At 42.7% G+C, this 15,189-nt stretch overlaps 11 protein-coding genes across 11 annotated transcripts; 7 read left to right on the top strand and 4 right to left on the bottom strand.

Annotated features, from left to right (window-relative positions):
• Nucleotides 1–233: 233 nt before the first annotated feature.
• TDEL0C06700 (uncharacterized protein) lies at nucleotides 234–1,742 on the top strand (the record flags this gene model as incomplete). The annotated part of the gene is made up of 1 exon (XM_003680722.1): nucleotides 234–1,742. One exon carries the CDS (start codon nucleotides 234–236, stop codon nucleotides 1,740–1,742), a length of 1,509 nt encoding a protein of 502 aa, XP_003680770.1.
• A 229-nt stretch (nucleotides 1,743–1,971) lies between these two features.
• Nucleotides 1,972–4,269, top strand: GID7 (glucose-induced degradation complex subunit GID7; the record flags this gene model as incomplete). Its single annotated transcript, XM_003680721.1, has 1 exon — nucleotides 1,972–4,269. One exon carries the CDS (start codon nucleotides 1,972–1,974, stop codon nucleotides 4,267–4,269), a length of 2,298 nt encoding a protein of 765 aa, XP_003680769.1.
• A 53-nt stretch (nucleotides 4,270–4,322) lies between these two features.
• ATG22 (Atg22p) lies at nucleotides 4,323–5,873 on the bottom strand (the record flags this gene model as incomplete). The annotated part of the gene is made up of 1 exon (XM_003680720.1): nucleotides 4,323–5,873. One exon carries the CDS (start codon nucleotides 5,871–5,873, stop codon nucleotides 4,323–4,325), a length of 1,551 nt encoding a protein of 516 aa, XP_003680768.1.
• A 538-nt stretch (nucleotides 5,874–6,411) lies between these two features.
• SRO9 (Sro9p) lies at nucleotides 6,412–7,722 on the bottom strand (the record flags this gene model as incomplete). Its single annotated transcript, XM_003680719.1, has 1 exon — nucleotides 6,412–7,722. The coding sequence occupies one exon, from the start codon at nucleotides 7,720–7,722 to the stop codon at nucleotides 6,412–6,414; it is 1,311 nt and encodes a 436-aa protein (XP_003680767.1).
• A 300-nt stretch (nucleotides 7,723–8,022) lies between these two features.
• GFD2 (Gfd2p) lies at nucleotides 8,023–9,534 on the top strand (the record flags this gene model as incomplete). The annotated part of the gene is made up of 1 exon (XM_003680718.1): nucleotides 8,023–9,534. The coding sequence occupies one exon, from the start codon at nucleotides 8,023–8,025 to the stop codon at nucleotides 9,532–9,534; it is 1,512 nt and encodes a 503-aa protein (XP_003680766.1).
• A 474-nt stretch (nucleotides 9,535–10,008) lies between these two features.
• TDEL0C06650 (uncharacterized protein) lies at nucleotides 10,009–11,460 on the top strand (the record flags this gene model as incomplete). Its single annotated transcript, XM_003680717.1, has 1 exon — nucleotides 10,009–11,460. The coding sequence occupies one exon, from the start codon at nucleotides 10,009–10,011 to the stop codon at nucleotides 11,458–11,460; it is 1,452 nt and encodes a 483-aa protein (XP_003680765.1).
• A 28-nt stretch (nucleotides 11,461–11,488) lies between these two features.
• GRX1 (dithiol glutaredoxin GRX1) lies at nucleotides 11,489–11,920 on the bottom strand (the record flags this gene model as incomplete). The annotated part of the gene is made up of 1 exon (XM_003680716.1): nucleotides 11,489–11,920. The coding sequence occupies one exon, from the start codon at nucleotides 11,918–11,920 to the stop codon at nucleotides 11,489–11,491; it is 432 nt and encodes a 143-aa protein (XP_003680764.1).
• Nucleotides 11,921–12,113: 193 nt separating this feature from the next.
• On the top strand, nucleotides 12,114–13,112 carry LSB5 (Lsb5p; the record flags this gene model as incomplete). Its single annotated transcript, XM_003680715.1, has 1 exon — nucleotides 12,114–13,112. One exon carries the CDS (start codon nucleotides 12,114–12,116, stop codon nucleotides 13,110–13,112), a length of 999 nt encoding a protein of 332 aa, XP_003680763.1.
• Nucleotides 13,113–13,145: 33 nt separating this feature from the next.
• On the bottom strand, nucleotides 13,146–13,622 carry MXR2 (peptide-methionine (R)-S-oxide reductase; the record flags this gene model as incomplete). Its single annotated transcript, XM_003680714.1, has 1 exon — nucleotides 13,146–13,622. The coding sequence occupies one exon, from the start codon at nucleotides 13,620–13,622 to the stop codon at nucleotides 13,146–13,148; it is 477 nt and encodes a 158-aa protein (XP_003680762.1).
• Nucleotides 13,623–13,753: 131 nt separating this feature from the next.
• EMI1 (Emi1p) lies at nucleotides 13,754–14,011 on the top strand (the record flags this gene model as incomplete). The annotated part of the gene is made up of 1 exon (XM_003680713.1): nucleotides 13,754–14,011. One exon carries the CDS (start codon nucleotides 13,754–13,756, stop codon nucleotides 14,009–14,011), a length of 258 nt encoding a protein of 85 aa, XP_003680761.1.
• Nucleotides 14,012–14,235: 224 nt separating this feature from the next.
• On the top strand, nucleotides 14,236–15,183 carry STE50 (Ste50p; the record flags this gene model as incomplete). Its single annotated transcript, XM_003680712.1, has 1 exon — nucleotides 14,236–15,183. One exon carries the CDS (start codon nucleotides 14,236–14,238, stop codon nucleotides 15,181–15,183), a length of 948 nt encoding a protein of 315 aa, XP_003680760.1.
• Between the last annotated feature and the right edge of the window lie 6 nt (nucleotides 15,184–15,189).

Genomic DNA, 15,189 nt, shown 5'->3' with positions numbered 1-15,189 from the left:
CTCCCAATAGGGGATAGCAAGGAACAACTTCGGAACAACTTTTGGGCATGGAACAACGCAAGTTTCTCCGGGCGTACCCATAAAGGGGGATAAGCCTATGCTCGAGGTGGGACCACCATGCTTACTACCCCTAGCAAGAACTCTCGAATGGTTGTATAAATATATGCGTTGAGCTAAATTGTTAACTAACATCTTTAAATCGAAAAGAGCCGTATTAGAATAATTGAGCTAAGATGTCGTTCGATGATTTACACAAGGCAACGGCCAAGGCTTTAACCCAAAAAGTGGATGACATATGTAAAGAATTTGCAATTGATGCTGATAAATTGAGTGAATTGACAGCTTACTTTGTAGAATCTATGGAAAAAGGTTTACAGCCATTGGATGCGGGCGAAAGTGAGGAGACTGCGAAGGGTTTGCCAATGATTCCGTCTTTTGTCACTGGTAAGCCTAATGGTACTGAGAAAGGTGTCTTACTGGCAGCGGATCTTGGTGGTACTAATTTCAGAGTTTGTTCCGTTGACTTGAGTGGTGATCACACTTTTTCATTGCAACAGATGAAGTCCAAGATTCCTGAAGAATTGCTCGAGGATGATAGTGTTACCAGTCAAGAGCTATTTGGCTATTTGGCTCGTCGTACCGTTGCATTTATGAAGAAATACCATCCGGAACTGCTGGAAGAACATGCTAAGGATACAGCTAAACCTCTGAAAATGGGATTCACCTTTTCTTATCCAATTGACCAGAAGTCTCTGGGCTCTGGTACTTTGATCAGATGGACCAAAGGTTTTAAGATCAAGGATACTATTGGGAAGGATGTTGTGCAATTGTATCAGGAACAACTGAACGCTTCAAACCTTGGTATGATTAACGTCGTGGCATTAACCAACGATACAGTCGGTACATTTCTTTCCCACTGCTACTCTTCTGGGACTGCCGATTCTCTATCCTCTGGTGAGATCTCGGAGCCCGTCATTGGATGTATCTTTGGTACGGGTACCAATGGTTGTTATATGGAAGAGATTAAGAATATCGTTAAGTTACCTGAAGAAACCAGGGCAAAGCTACTACAAGAGGGTAAGACTCATATGGTGATCAACACCGAGTGGGGCTCCTTTGATAATGAATTGAAACACCTTCCTACCTCGAAGTACGATATTGAGATTGACCAAAAACTGTCTGCTAACCCAGGGTTTCACCTTTTCGAGAAGCGTGTCTCTGGTATGTTCCTCGGTGAACTGCTAAGAAACATGCTAGTTGATTTGCACGCGAAAGGTTTAATTCTCAATCAATATCGTTCATATGCACAATTACCCCATCGTTTGAGGGTCCCATTCGAGCTCTCAAGTGAAGTGCTTTCACATATCGAGATCGATGATTCCACAGGTCTACGTGAAACGGAATTGTCCTTGTTGCAAAGTCTAAGATTACCTACTACTCCAACTGAACGTGTTGAGATTCAAAAGTTGGTTCGTGCTATCTCTCGTAGATCTGCGTATCTGGCTGCTGTTCCAATCGCCGCAATCTTGACTAAGACAGGCGCTTTGAACAAGAGATACCATGGTGAAGTAGAAGTAGGCTGTGACGGTTCAGTGGTCGAATACTACCCAGGTTTCAGGTCAATGCTGAGACATGCCCTATCTTTGAGTCCGATCGGCTCAGATGGTGAGCGTAAAGTTCATCTGCGTATTGCCAAGGATGGCTCAGGGGTGGGGGCCGCCCTTTGTGCACTGGTCGCTTGAGTTAGGAAGTTATCAGAACAGTATATAGTAGAATTGACTCTAAATAAATATGTATCTGTCTTATCATGTGTCATGCCATCTCCCCGGTTCTCGCTCTGTGATCCCTTATGATCAGTAACGTATACTTCAAACAAAAATTGATCAGAAGAATCGATAAGTAATCCGGGATAGTTTTTGAATAGTTGAAAGCTTGCCACACATCGTGAGGCGTTTGAAACTAAATTCTGAAATGCCCTTGAGTTTTGGTTCATCTTTGGATAGCGAAACTAGTGATACTTTCATGCCGTCATACACTAGAAGAAGAGCTAGAGCACCCTCTTCGATTAACCAGCAGTCACCGTCAAGATACAGTGGTGAACAGGACAATTTGCAGTTATTCGACAAGGAGCAACTTGCAAAATTACTGATCCATGCCTTGAAAGAGCTTGGGTACACAGGGTCCGCTCAGGCGTTACAACAGGAGACAGGAGGTATACAAGTAGAATCATCTTTGGTACAGAGACTGTTCAATATTATAAGAAATGGCCACTTTGAACAAATTCGTCTTTCATTGATTTCGCAATTGCCCTTGAAATATGGTACATTGAGTCTTCATCGACTGAATGGCAAGTATCAACAAGAAGATGCAACGGCCTATAATACAAAGGAAGAACATTCTATGAAGATCGAAAACGTTCTCTCTAAGCCCACTGACTGGCAAAAGGTAGTTACACAGACGGCTGAGGAATTAAAAAATTTTGAAGATATAATGCCTTCTCCAGAAAGTAACTACGACTCTCAGACCGTTCTGCAACTGATAACTGTAGTGGAAATTATGGTACACATCAACAGAGAGATTTTTCTGGAGTTAATCTTCGATCAAGAGGATTCACACATGGCTGTTTTGTTCTTGCGTAATATTCTCCGCAAACTCATCGAGACGTGGGATTCTCTTCTCACCCTACGAAGTGACCTACTGGATGAAAATGAAAACTTCACACCTGATAAGGTTCTTAAAGAGTTGACAACCGTTTTGACGAGCCCTGAAAATTCGAGCCTTCGGTCATTGGCATGGCAAGGATCAGCAGCAAAGTCAAGGGACTTATTGATAGAAGAAATTTCTGACTACATTAATCCAAATGACTTGGTGCCCAGAAATCGTTTGATCACCTTACTGAAGCAAGCTATAAAGTACCAGCGCTCTCAGGACGTTCTTTACATATCTGACGATGGTGAATACAACGATGACGGTGAAGAGGCAACGGATGACGGATATGATATTGTAAAAGATAGGACTTTTGCTGGCCGCAAGTTCAATCTGCTACAAGATAACACTTCGAATTTTCAACAGATCAAGTTTTCTGAAGAGAAGACCTTGGTGCAAAATGCAGATGAGATATGGTTTTTGCAGTTTTCACCAGATGGAAAATATCTGGCTAGTGCAACTGCTGATTCTCTCACGGATCGTAAGATCATGATATATGATGTTGAGAATGATTTCCAAGTCTATAAAGTACTTGGCGGGATCGACCTGTGCGTGCTATACCTTTCATTTTCACCAGATAGCCGGTATATTGTTTCATGCCCCTTTAATAAAGTGGCTAACATATACGATATACACTCTAAGGGTGAACCTACATTTATCAATCCAAGGATTGAAGGCGGCATAGTTGCAGAAATTATTCAACCAGTTGATTCCTTCCAAATTCCTGGCAATACTCCTGTCACTGGAGTAGCCACCAATAGCTCTAGCGAACCTCCAAGAATATGGTGTTGTGACTGGTTTCATACTCCTGAACACGAGGGAAGGTTGATAGTGGGATCACCGGACCGCGAAGTGGTCATTTATGATTTGAAAAGCAAGACGGTTCTGATGAAGCTTTCTTCATCGACATCTGCGTCTTCTAACAGCCTGAGCGGTGTGAGTCAACCTTCGACCGAGCAATTCCCCCGCGTCCATGATCTTAAGATCACAGCAGATGACAAATACCTAATTTTAATGCCCCACCAAGGTAACATAGACGTTTATGATTTATCTGTGTTCCCCAACAACGGAAAGGCGGAAAAGAATGAGATATCATTTGAAAAATTAGTACTTCCTCGAGTGTCTCGATTCAACATACCTAACAGAATGACTTGCATTTCCTTGCCTCAAATTAAAGATGCCAATAGTCCTTTGGCTTCTTTGATGCTGGTCAGTTTGAAATCAAATGAGCTTCAGTTATGGGACTTCCACGAACAGATTCTAGTTCAAAAATATTTTGGCCAGAAGCAAGAACAGTTCATAATCAGATCTTGTTTTGGGTACAATAATAAATTGGTAGCCAGTGGTTCCGAGGATGGTAAAATTTACATTTGGGATAGATTTAACGGAAACATAATCAGTGTTTTAACTGCTCATATTTCGGACAGGCCCACTACTAATGGCAGCAGCAAGAAGTCCACAAAAACATGTAATGCAGTTGTTTGGAGCCCTACAGACAAAACGCTGTTTGCATCAGGTGGTGATGATGGGTACATCAAGATATGGAGGGTCGGTAAGGAGTGATATGTACAAAGAACTATATAATATATCATATTGTTTTGAAGCAAGTTATCATGCTAAAGAGTTTCTTCTCCATTCAAAGACTCAATGCGACCCAGCTCTTCAGCTTCACGCTTACCTCGAGCAAGGTCTAGCATGCTCAGTACTGGTAAGGAAAACATTAGAAGCGCGAATAAAAGGTAAAACGAGTATCTGATATTGTGTGTTTTATCAGTGAGAAATCCAACCAAAACGGGACCAACAATAGATGAACCTTTGTCTGTAATGCTAAAGAGACTGAAAAAAGTAGACTCTCTCCCTTTAGGAATGATCTGACTGAAGACTGAACGTGAAACTGCTGATAAACCCCCAAGTGAAATACCATACCACACAGCCATAATATACATTTCAAATTGGTGCTTCAGACCGATATTCTCGAAATAAAAGCCTAGCATACCATATAGCGGAATGACACTTGCCCAACAGATGATATAAATCAAAGTATATTGTGCCGACCATTTGAGTTTTGGTGAGACATAATGTGGAATAAAGTAAGCCCCCAAAATAGCGTTGAGCATGGTCAATATACTAATTATGATCAAACTCAAGGTGCTCATTTTCAATTCTGTTTTTGAAAACAAAATTGCAGTTGAGTTAATGGTAGTTAAAGAGTCACTGATGATGAACCAAGATACTAGAAAGATCACAACATCTCTCAGTAGTCTCGCATGCTTCAATGCCTTGAACAACGAATACCAACCATACTTCAAATATTGTAATTTGAACGCAGATTCTTCTCCTCTTACAGGTCTCAAAACCTGTCCGGTAGTAGTTGGACCTATGTCTTGTAGCAGCCACGCTATCGGAGATTGCCAAACAATCCACCAAATTCCCACGAATAATGTCGCCCACTGGATGTTATCATGCGATTTACTCTTTTTGACAAGCCCAATAGAAATGATTTGGACTACAAGAGCACTAAAATAACCCGAACTTGCTCCTGCCCCGCTTACAGAACTCGTTAAGGTATCAACGTCAATATGTGCTTGAACTGGATCAACTCTAATAAGGTCAGAGACGAAAACGGGAAGCAGCGAATTACCAACGACATTGACAACCCCATAACTAGAGTTAGCGACAATGCACAAAAACGGAAGTGCATAGAACTGATCGACTTCTAATTGGGAAATTAAGATTAAGGATAAAGATCCAATAACTCCAAAAAAGATCAGTACTCTACGCTTAAATTCAACAGTCTTCCAGACGTCTACTAAGCCAGATACCGTTATAACCAACAACGTCTGAAATAAAACACTGATTGAAAATGTGTATAAGGCGAAACTGGATGTATCGATGTAAACGGAGTTGTTAAACAGGCCCAGCACACATTTATCATGTTTAGAAGTGCATTTGATCGAATGATCATCAACTGACACACCATTTATCCTCGCAAATTGTTCCAGTAAGAGTGGAATATATGTAGCCACAGCTGAGACGGCAAATGGCTCACTAGCAACAGAGTAAAAGTACCATCCTTTAATATTATTCTTAGCTTTACGAACCAGCGTAAAGGTTTCAAACGACTCCCCAGCAGAGTTCATATTTTCAGGCAAGGAGCCATAGGTCATTACGATGCTAAACACTCTCTATGGTCTTCTCATCTGATGGTTGTTGTTGTTAATAAGTAGCTACCCATTTGAAGGAAAAAGGGATTCCAAAGCGGTATACGAAAAATGTAAGACACATGGTAAAAGAAAACTAAAAACGATCGAATCTACAGTTTAACCACAGCAAAGCTTGCATCATACTCTCCAATGTATTATTACAACTATTCTAAATGGAAATGATTGCATCAATCGTAAACCTATATACAGGTTACTGTGAAATCCAGTAAAAAAAAACAACTAAGACCTAGTACACTTTCATTTATGATTCAGTATTAGTGCTTTCTACAAAAAAAAAAAATTGGTATCATTGAGAGTCATTAACGCACCTTGTAGATAGAGAACCTTCGAATGGGATTATAATGTGGTGGTGAGAAAATGATGAAAATTACTTCGACTTGGGTCTTCGATCCACTCGATACGGGTCTAGTTTAGAACGCAAATAAATGTTCGTTGAGTTTTTCAAAAGAAAACGCTCAATATTTGGTATTCTATGCAACACTCATTGAGTTTCTACCTTAGCATCTTCCAAAGTACTCAGTGAGCTCTTTTCCTCTTCAGATTTCTCAGCCAGGCCTTCTTCCGAAACAGCCACTTGAGGTTCGTAGCTTCCATTCGATGGGACCGGGATTGGGTTAATCATGAATCCATCTAGAGCGTCACCTTCCAAAGTCTTTTCAATCTCGACAACGGTGGTGAACGTCTCAGGCAATAGACTCTGCCATTCTTTGGCACGAACGAAATACTTTGTCAAAATGGCACCTTCACTCTCTGCTGCGTTTTCACCTTCGGAGTTTTCAATCGATCCAGTAGCTACTTCAACAGTTGCATCTTCGTTCTTGACAATCTCTCTCAAAGCAGCAAGAATCAAACTGGAATCACCTCCAAATGACATATTGACCACTCTGTAGAACTTCGAGATCAAAGAAACTGAAGCGTAACCTTCATTGGACAGCTTAGATCTCAAGTAGTTGTCCTTATTCAAGTTTTCTGCGCTAAAGTAGTATTCAATCTGTCTTGCAATGCTGTTGACGGCCATCAGGATTGGCTGCATTGAGTAGTACTGCTGGTAGATCGGAGCAATGTTTGGGTGAACTTGGTTGTTTATCAGATGGCCCTGTTGCCCAAAAGAGCGCGGTATGCGGCCATGGTAAGGATTGAAGCCGTCCTTGGAATGCTGAGCATAACGCTGTTGTCTGAACGGATCATTGTTGTTAAAATTGTTGTAATATCTTCTTCTTGGAAAATTAGTTTGTTGATGAGCGGAATGCTGAAATTGATTGTTATGGTTATGTCTTCTTCTTTGATAGAACGAATGCCCATTCTGCTGATCTGATGCTGCTGCCTCATCCTGGGAAGGTTTTTCTTCACTCTCTTGCTGAACCTCGATTTTCTCCTTACCACTATCATCCTTAGGGCTTCTGGTCTTCGATGGCTGCCTCTTCGTTGATTGTTGCTGTTGCTGCTTCTTCTTCTTTGCCCCACCGGTAGCGGCACCTTTGTTAGAGGTCTTTCGCGGGTTGTTACCGGCCCTTTTTGGACCAGAAACAACAAAAGAAGCCTTCATGGGTACCCACTTAGTCGATGAGCTGATGGCGGGAGTACCAGCCTTGTTCTTCTTCTTTTTGCCAGCTTCCAACGAGTCCACTTGGATGTTAGAAACTGGGATATCGGCAGAAACAGACTTCCAAGGCGATTTCGTTGGAATAGGAGCAGGTGTCAACACAGGTTCCTTTTTGGCTTCGACTTCAGCCTGAACTTCAACGATTGGAGCAGCCTCTTCCGAAGCGCTAGTCACTATTTCACTTGTCATGATTACTGTCCAAATTACCAGGGAAAACGCACAATTCGCTAAACCGACCACACAAGGGTATATAAACGTTGGAATAAACCAAAATAGACCAACTAGACTAGCAGACTTGTTCAATTTGAAGGCTCATCGATCAAAAAATTTTCAAAGAAGTGAAAAATTGTGCTTGGGTCCTGCTCGGGCCCGTAGGATACTAGTGTGAAAAATACAGTTCGAGACAGCAGTAAATCATAAAGTGAAAATGATTGACAATCAATTGACTGGTTTGTACATGGTTGAATGCAGCGCAGCTTGTTGAGAAAAATGTATACAGGTGGGAATATCAAATTACGAGGTCAGGAGGCAGCATTCAGCTCAGTTCCGGTGCGAATGAATTCTGGGGCATCTGGGCATCGGGTGAGAGGACTGCCGCATTCTGTAAGATCTGGGATTGGTCTTTATAAAAGTGCCTGCTCTACATCCAATAAAGTTGCGAAAAAGAGGAAATCGTGGATCGATGAGTTTGACCATTTTGCTCGGTTGCGCAGTATTTCATGGGATCATAGTTCAGAGGCCAATTCGAGCCTGAAGAAGATGATTGAAGAGTATTTGAAGAAAATTCAAGCGCAGTATGGAGAGCTTAACGCGATCAGCACAGTTGAATTGAATGAAAAGTTGGATATTGTGAAGGAAAAGTGGGTTGAGGAACATGGATCACTGCCGGAACCATCAAAGACAAAAGGTAAGAAAGAAAAGGTTCAAAAGAATGAGACGTACAAGAAAACCGAAATGGTAACACCAGAGGAGGATGCCAAGAAAAAAGTGCAAAAAGAATACGAGGCCAAGTTGCGTCAAATCAAAGATGATCATCGTCCAATGGTTTACGCCAATCCAGGTACAACAAACTTCGACTATCTTTGCAACAGTATCCGATTAATGACAGCGAGAAAAACCATTTGTTTCTCACTGGATGTGGAGGCCTACGAGTTCGATAATGACGTTGTCACTGAGATAGGTATAGCCATCTATGATCCAAGAGAAAATGTTCACTCCCTGGTACCGATGACCAGGAACTACCATCTTATAATATCAGAAGCTCTCCCGTTAAGGAACAAGAAGTACGTTTGCGATTTTAAGGACTGTTTCTTACTCGGAGAAAGTCTAGTAATGAGTCTACATGAGTGTGTGGAGTTCGTGCAGTCACTCGTCGATTTCTACATGAGATCTCAAACTCCCGAAGACAAGTCGTGGTCCAGAGCATTCGTTGGACACAATGTTCTTGGGGATTTGCGCTGGATGAAGAATCTAGGCGTCAAAATCCCCGAAGAAGAGATCATGGATCACTCGTTGCACAAAGTGAATCTTGAGACTGAATCCAATAAAACTGAACCCATATTCATCCTAGACACGGAAAAACTTTATAGATTCTGTTACGGTAACAAAGGCGGAAACTTGGGGAGATTATTACGACTCTTCAAGATACCGCATGCTTTTTTACACAACGCTGGTAACGATTCCCACTACACTTTGAAACTATTGATGCATATGTGCGATGTGAACTTCAGAAAGCAAGCTGGTATGGATAACTTACTCGAAATGTCCAACAAGATTAGGCAATGGATAGATCGCGAAAAGCAAGAGCCGAAGGTCTTGCCAATGTCATATGCTCTATCTGTTGTCGATGCTACGAAGAAACGTCCAGCAACCACAACAAGACAGGATACGAAGACTCCCAGAAAGAGACAAGCTAAGGATCTGGTTCCCCAAACCGAATTCGGAGGATCTCAATATTTCGTCAACGCTCGGGATGCCTTTCAAAGTACTTTAGAGATGTAGAATACCATGGATAGACCATAAAGGACATAGTAAACCGTTTTGGGACACAGGGGGCTAAACGGGATATGGCAAATTACCAAAACTGCTTAGTGTGGCGCTAGTGCTCGACTAAATAGGTGCGATTTACAATATGTTTCCCAAAATAGCGTGTGCCTGCCGCAGTTGCACTAAACGACAAAGCTAAAATCGGACAACAAGCCTAAAGCGGAAACCGTTGCGCTAAAATGGGAGCTGGACATCCCAAAAAGATATTTTTTGTCCCGAAATGGACATAGAGCGCTTGGTTACCGCGTGAGTTCTGCAAACCAGCATACGGAGAGCAGATTAATCCATCAAATTATCTGTTGGTGACCTCTCATGTTGAAATCCTAGCCAGCATAACATCTTGGTCGCCAGGACAATTCGTTCAATATAAATCTGTGCTTTGGGATTTTTTTGGGTCTCTTGGAATTTTATTCAATAGGTCAAACAAAGATGGTTTCTAAAAAATTAACAGGTCTTTTCGTTTTGGCTTCTGCTGCCATTGCTAAAGCAGCTACTACTTTCACGGTTCCAATTGCTTACAATGATGAAATTTCCGTTGGGTATTATTTCAGAAACAACAATGATGCTGTAACTGTGACCGCCAATGACGATGGTTTGGAAATTACTGTCGATGCTGACACTGACAAAGTCTGTGAAATCTTGGAATCTGGTATGGTTCTGTATGCTGCCGATGACGCCAAGGAGAACACTTTGTTGTCCTGGGACCAGTATGATGTTTTCCACTTGGTTAACAATGCCGGTGAAGAATTCAAGTACAGCTCTACCAATGCTCAAGCTTGTCCTGTTCCAAAACCAGTTTCCAGCTCTGTCTCTGCTTCTGGTTCTCTTTCTGCTTCCGCTTCAGGTTCTGCCTCTGTCTCTGGTTCCGGTTCTTCTGGTATTACCAAGACTGCTTCCGAAACCGCAACTGTTGGCTCTTCTTCGTTCCAATTGGCTCCATCTACAACTTTGTCCACTGTTACTACTACAGTCAACGGTCTAGTCACCCAGTACACCACCTACTGTCCATACATTACCGCTAACCGTTTGGACGATGTGGTCACTTACGCTAGTGCAGTTACTACCACTAACAACGGCCAAGTCTCTGTCTACACTACGTTCTTCCCAGTCAAGACACAACAACAAGCCTCTGCCACTGCTACTGGTATCCCGGCTACCACTGGTCTAACCACGTCAGTGGTCACGACCACTATCAATGGTGCCAAGATCATCTACACGACGACTTGTCCATTGAACCAGCTCACTGCTACGACCACTGGCGATGTCGGTAGTTACACTACAGTGATCTCTACCACGATTAGCGGTAAAGAAACTGTTTACACTACTGTTTGCCCACTAAACACCCAAGCTCAAACTACTTCTGTTGTTACCACCACTCAAAACGGCATGAAGACTGTCTACACTACCACCTGTCCAATCACCTCCGAGGCTCAAACTACCTCTGTTGTTACTACTACCATCAGCGGTAAGACAACTACTTACACTACTGTTTGCCCAGTTACCACTAAGGCTCAAACTACTTCCATTGTTACTACCACTCAAAACGGTAAGGAAACTGTCTACACTACCACTTGTCCAGTTACTAGCCAGGCTTCAACCACTACTGTGGTTACCACCACTCAAAATGGTAAGGAAACAGTTTACACCAGTACTGTTCCACAAACTCTAACCACCCAAGCTATCACTACCTCTGAGAACGGCCACCAAACCGTTTACACCACTGTACGTGCCGCTAGCTCTGCCATTGAACAGTACCCTGGCTCCACTACTTCCACTGCTGGTCTAATCACCACTTACCAAGGTTCTGCCGCTTCTGCTCAACCATTGAACTCTTTGTTCACTCTAGTTGCTCTTCTAGTCGGTTCTGCTATCATGGCTTAAACTAAATAACTATATAGTAAGTAGTTCTTTAAGCTAGTGCTTCCTTCAACACTTCGTCCAATTTACCAGCATTTTTCAATTCTTGCAAATCACTGTTACCACCGATGTGCTTACCATCAATATAGATGTTAGGAACAGACTTTTGGCCATTAATCTCGAACAATGCCTCTTGGATTTCTGCACCATCATCCATGGTGTTTAATTGCAAGACCAAAGACTTGGATTTTGGAACATTCAAGTCATCAAACAAGGTCTTTAGAGTAGCTTGACAGTAAGGACAGTAGGTCTTGGAAGCCACAAAGATTTTGTTCTTGGCAATTAGATCCTTGACACGAGTGATAGTTTGTTGAGAGACCATTTTCTTCGCAGTAGTAGCTTTACTGAAGAGCCTTCGGGTGAATAAATTTGATATGAGTAAAATGATGAGAAGTGGTAAAATTGAACCGAAATCAATCTGCATCCAGAGGTTTATAACACTTCTAGGTCCCGGCTTATTAAAGGTTTGCTAGGAGTCATAGCTCCTTATATATGTATTACAAATGCCCAAGTTGGCCGGGCAACGTAATCTTAGTTGAACTTTTAGCCTGATAACCATTGATATACAAGTAATAGAGTCCAGGTTGGAGGGGCCTTTGAAGATCAATTGCTTGGGCATGGGGTTCTTGAGTGATCATCCGCATACTGCAATCACTGATACGATCGATTTGTGTGTTTCGAGACCAGAATGCTCTTTAGAAGTTGAATTAGGGACTTTGGTGGGGCTTATTAGGAACAAATCTAGTGATTATGAGTACGAAACGAACCAGGAGGAAGCTGCTAGGGCTTTGAGGAAGAAATTGAAGTACGGGAACCGGTTGCAACAATCTAGGTCCTTAGATTTGTTCGATTTGTTTGTCACGCAGGGGTTGAGATTTGTAGTGTTGTACAATGATGACAAGTTGATTGAACGTTTGCAGGGCATTGCGTTAAATAAGGTGACAGATTCGCGTGGTGGGCGTTATAGCTCGAAGATTGTTAAGAAATGTGCCAACTATGTGCTTGGTTGGTACAGTTACGCTGTTTCCAATGGTGCGCAGTCCAATCGGGCTTATGCTAGTATAGTGGAGCTTGGAAGAGTAGTGAAGAGACATTACTCTAGAACTCGGCAAAGTCGTGAGAGGTCTAATTTCATGAACGATCAGGCGGACGAGTCGGTGCATGCGACGAACGATCCAGATCAGATGTATGGGATTCCACGTATCGATATTAAGAAAGCTGCACCAGCGATACGTGTGGTGATTAGTGATGGGCTAGCAGCTGCTATCTCCCTACGTAATTCCTTAATGGTTCTTCCCTCAGGTGCTAGGTCTACTGACGATGAAGAAGCCACGGCGAGATTTATTCAGGCTAGATCGATTAGACGTAAAGTCCTCAGATATTTGCAACTGGTCACTGAAGAAGAGTTCCTTGGTAGTTTGATTCATGCCAATGACGAGCTGGTCAAGGCATTAGCCAGCTACGATGAAAAGAGTGGTGCCTCAGAAGCCAGCAGTGAAGAACTGTACTCGGACGAGGATGAAGATCAGGACAGCAGTGGGTATGAAAGTAGTTCAGTGGCGTCCGTTCAGCCATCAACATCTTCCAACCCGTTTGGTGATCAGAATAAAATTTAAACCCTACATAAAGAAAACCCACGGTATGTACTATTACTTATTTTTGGCAAACGTCAACGATGCACTATTCACACAGTGTCTAGCATCTGTTGGATGCCCCAGCATCTTTTGCCAGCCTTCACCCTCGAAGACATGGCCCAAATGACCTCCACATTGACCACAGCAGATCTCAACTCTTTCCATACCTAGTGAACCATCACGGTGATAACTGAGCGCATCCTTTGACACTTCCTGGTAGAAAGCAGGCCATCCGCATCCGGAATCGAACTTGGCTCCACTAGAGTACAAGGGTGCCTCACAATTGGCACAATGGTAAATCCCATTTTCTTTATTATCTAAGTAAGTCCCAGTATAGGGTCTTTCGGTGCCTTTATCCCTCAGAACTGACAATTGCTCGCTACTCAGCTTTGGATTCCACTGCCTACCACTATTAGCCATCGTTGTGCTACTGAATAAATTCTTCTGGAAGTAACGGGTCAGTAACAAAGTTCGACTGACGCCTCTAAGCATCTTTATCCTTATATGAGTTCTTTTTCAATGATTAATTAACTAATTAATAAGTTGGAAAATCACATCGCCTAGAAAAGCTTCAAGAGATAAGCCAGTAAGACAGTCAGTCAGCGTTCTCTCACTCCTGAGTGATGTCAACCAAGTATCCTAGCACCATGAAATGCATGGAAGCGTTTGATCAGCTCACCGTGTGCTACTCGGTGGGTGGGCAGTTTCGTAATTATTATAGGTATGGTGAGTTCAACGCATGCCAGAAACCACTGGCAAAGCTCAAATTTTGCCTCGTTAATGGAAAAGACCCTGTCAAGGTCCAGGAATGGCACAAGGACCAGATCGAGTATAACAAGGCTCATCGTGGTACTTCTGACGACGTATGGCAAGAACGTTGAAGCAAAAGGTCAACTCTGTAAATAAAAAGACCACGAAAGCCTCCAACCGCATCGGCGAGTCTCCAGATATTCAATCCATATGATAGTGAGCATTGTAATTAACCTTTATATAGTCCGATAACTAGTGTGTATAATTTTTTAAGCTTCAAGCGACGATCAACAAGCTTATCCTCACTTTAAATCGTCGTTATTCACTGGCTCGCCGCTTAGAGAGCCCTGGGTCGATGTCTGAAGTACGAGAAGCTGTGCAAGATACCTTGAAGGTCTCTCAGGCTCCAGTAATCACAGATGACTTTACTAATTGGACAATTAATGAAGTGGTTGCGTGGTGTACATCTTCATTGGAAATTACAGAGGAAGATCTGTTAGTCGAAAAGATCCGAAGCAACGAGATTACTGGGGAGCTTCTGCCGGAACTGACGTTTGAAGATTGCAAGGAACTATGCGGTGGGGATCTGAGCAAGTCGATCAGGCTTAAAGTACTGCTCAATAAATTGCAAGATGATGCAGATCAGGATTCGAAATTACAGGAACAACAGGAACACATGGTGGTAGCACTGAAAAACCTTTACTCTACTACTTCCCAGAAGCTGCAGGATTACCAGACTCAGTATGGCAGATTGCGGTTGGATATACTGGAGATAGTAAAGACTTCCAATGTAGGTCCCAAAACCCCAGCTCAGCATCAAAATCTTCATGCTACACAGGCACCTCATGATTATTTCGACGGACCCCACCATCAACAGGACTATAGCCATACGCATCTGGGTGCTCCGACCCCCATGCCATCTGTGTCCCGAAAGGGGAGCACTCTATTATCAAAGCCCAGCGCTAGTCGATCTAGCTCATCAAATTTGAATGAAGTGCAGGCTGGCGGCATAGGTAACGAACCGTTGAAACAACTACGAGCTTCCAAGGAAGATTCATGTGAACGAATCCTGAAGAATGCAATGAAGAGACATAATTTGGCCGATCATGACTGGAGACAGTACGTCTTGGTAATATGCTATGGTGACCAGGAGAGAAGACTGGATCTTGAAGAGAAGCCGGTTCTAATATTTAAGAATTTGAAACAGCAGGGATTGCATCCAGCGATTATGTTAAGGAGGAGAGGGGATTTCGAGGAACTAAATATGGGTGGGGACGACGTTACGCCGGGCGGGAGGTTATGACATTAT

This window comes from Torulaspora delbrueckii, chromosome 3 (assembly GCF_000243375.1).
Source record: "Torulaspora delbrueckii CBS 1146 chromosome 3, complete genome".
Lineage (NCBI taxonomy): Eukaryota > Fungi > Ascomycota > Saccharomycetes > Saccharomycetales > Saccharomycetaceae > Torulaspora > Torulaspora delbrueckii.
The sequence above is the reverse complement of the archived record's forward strand: the minus strand, read 5'-3'. Positions and strand labels throughout refer to the sequence as shown.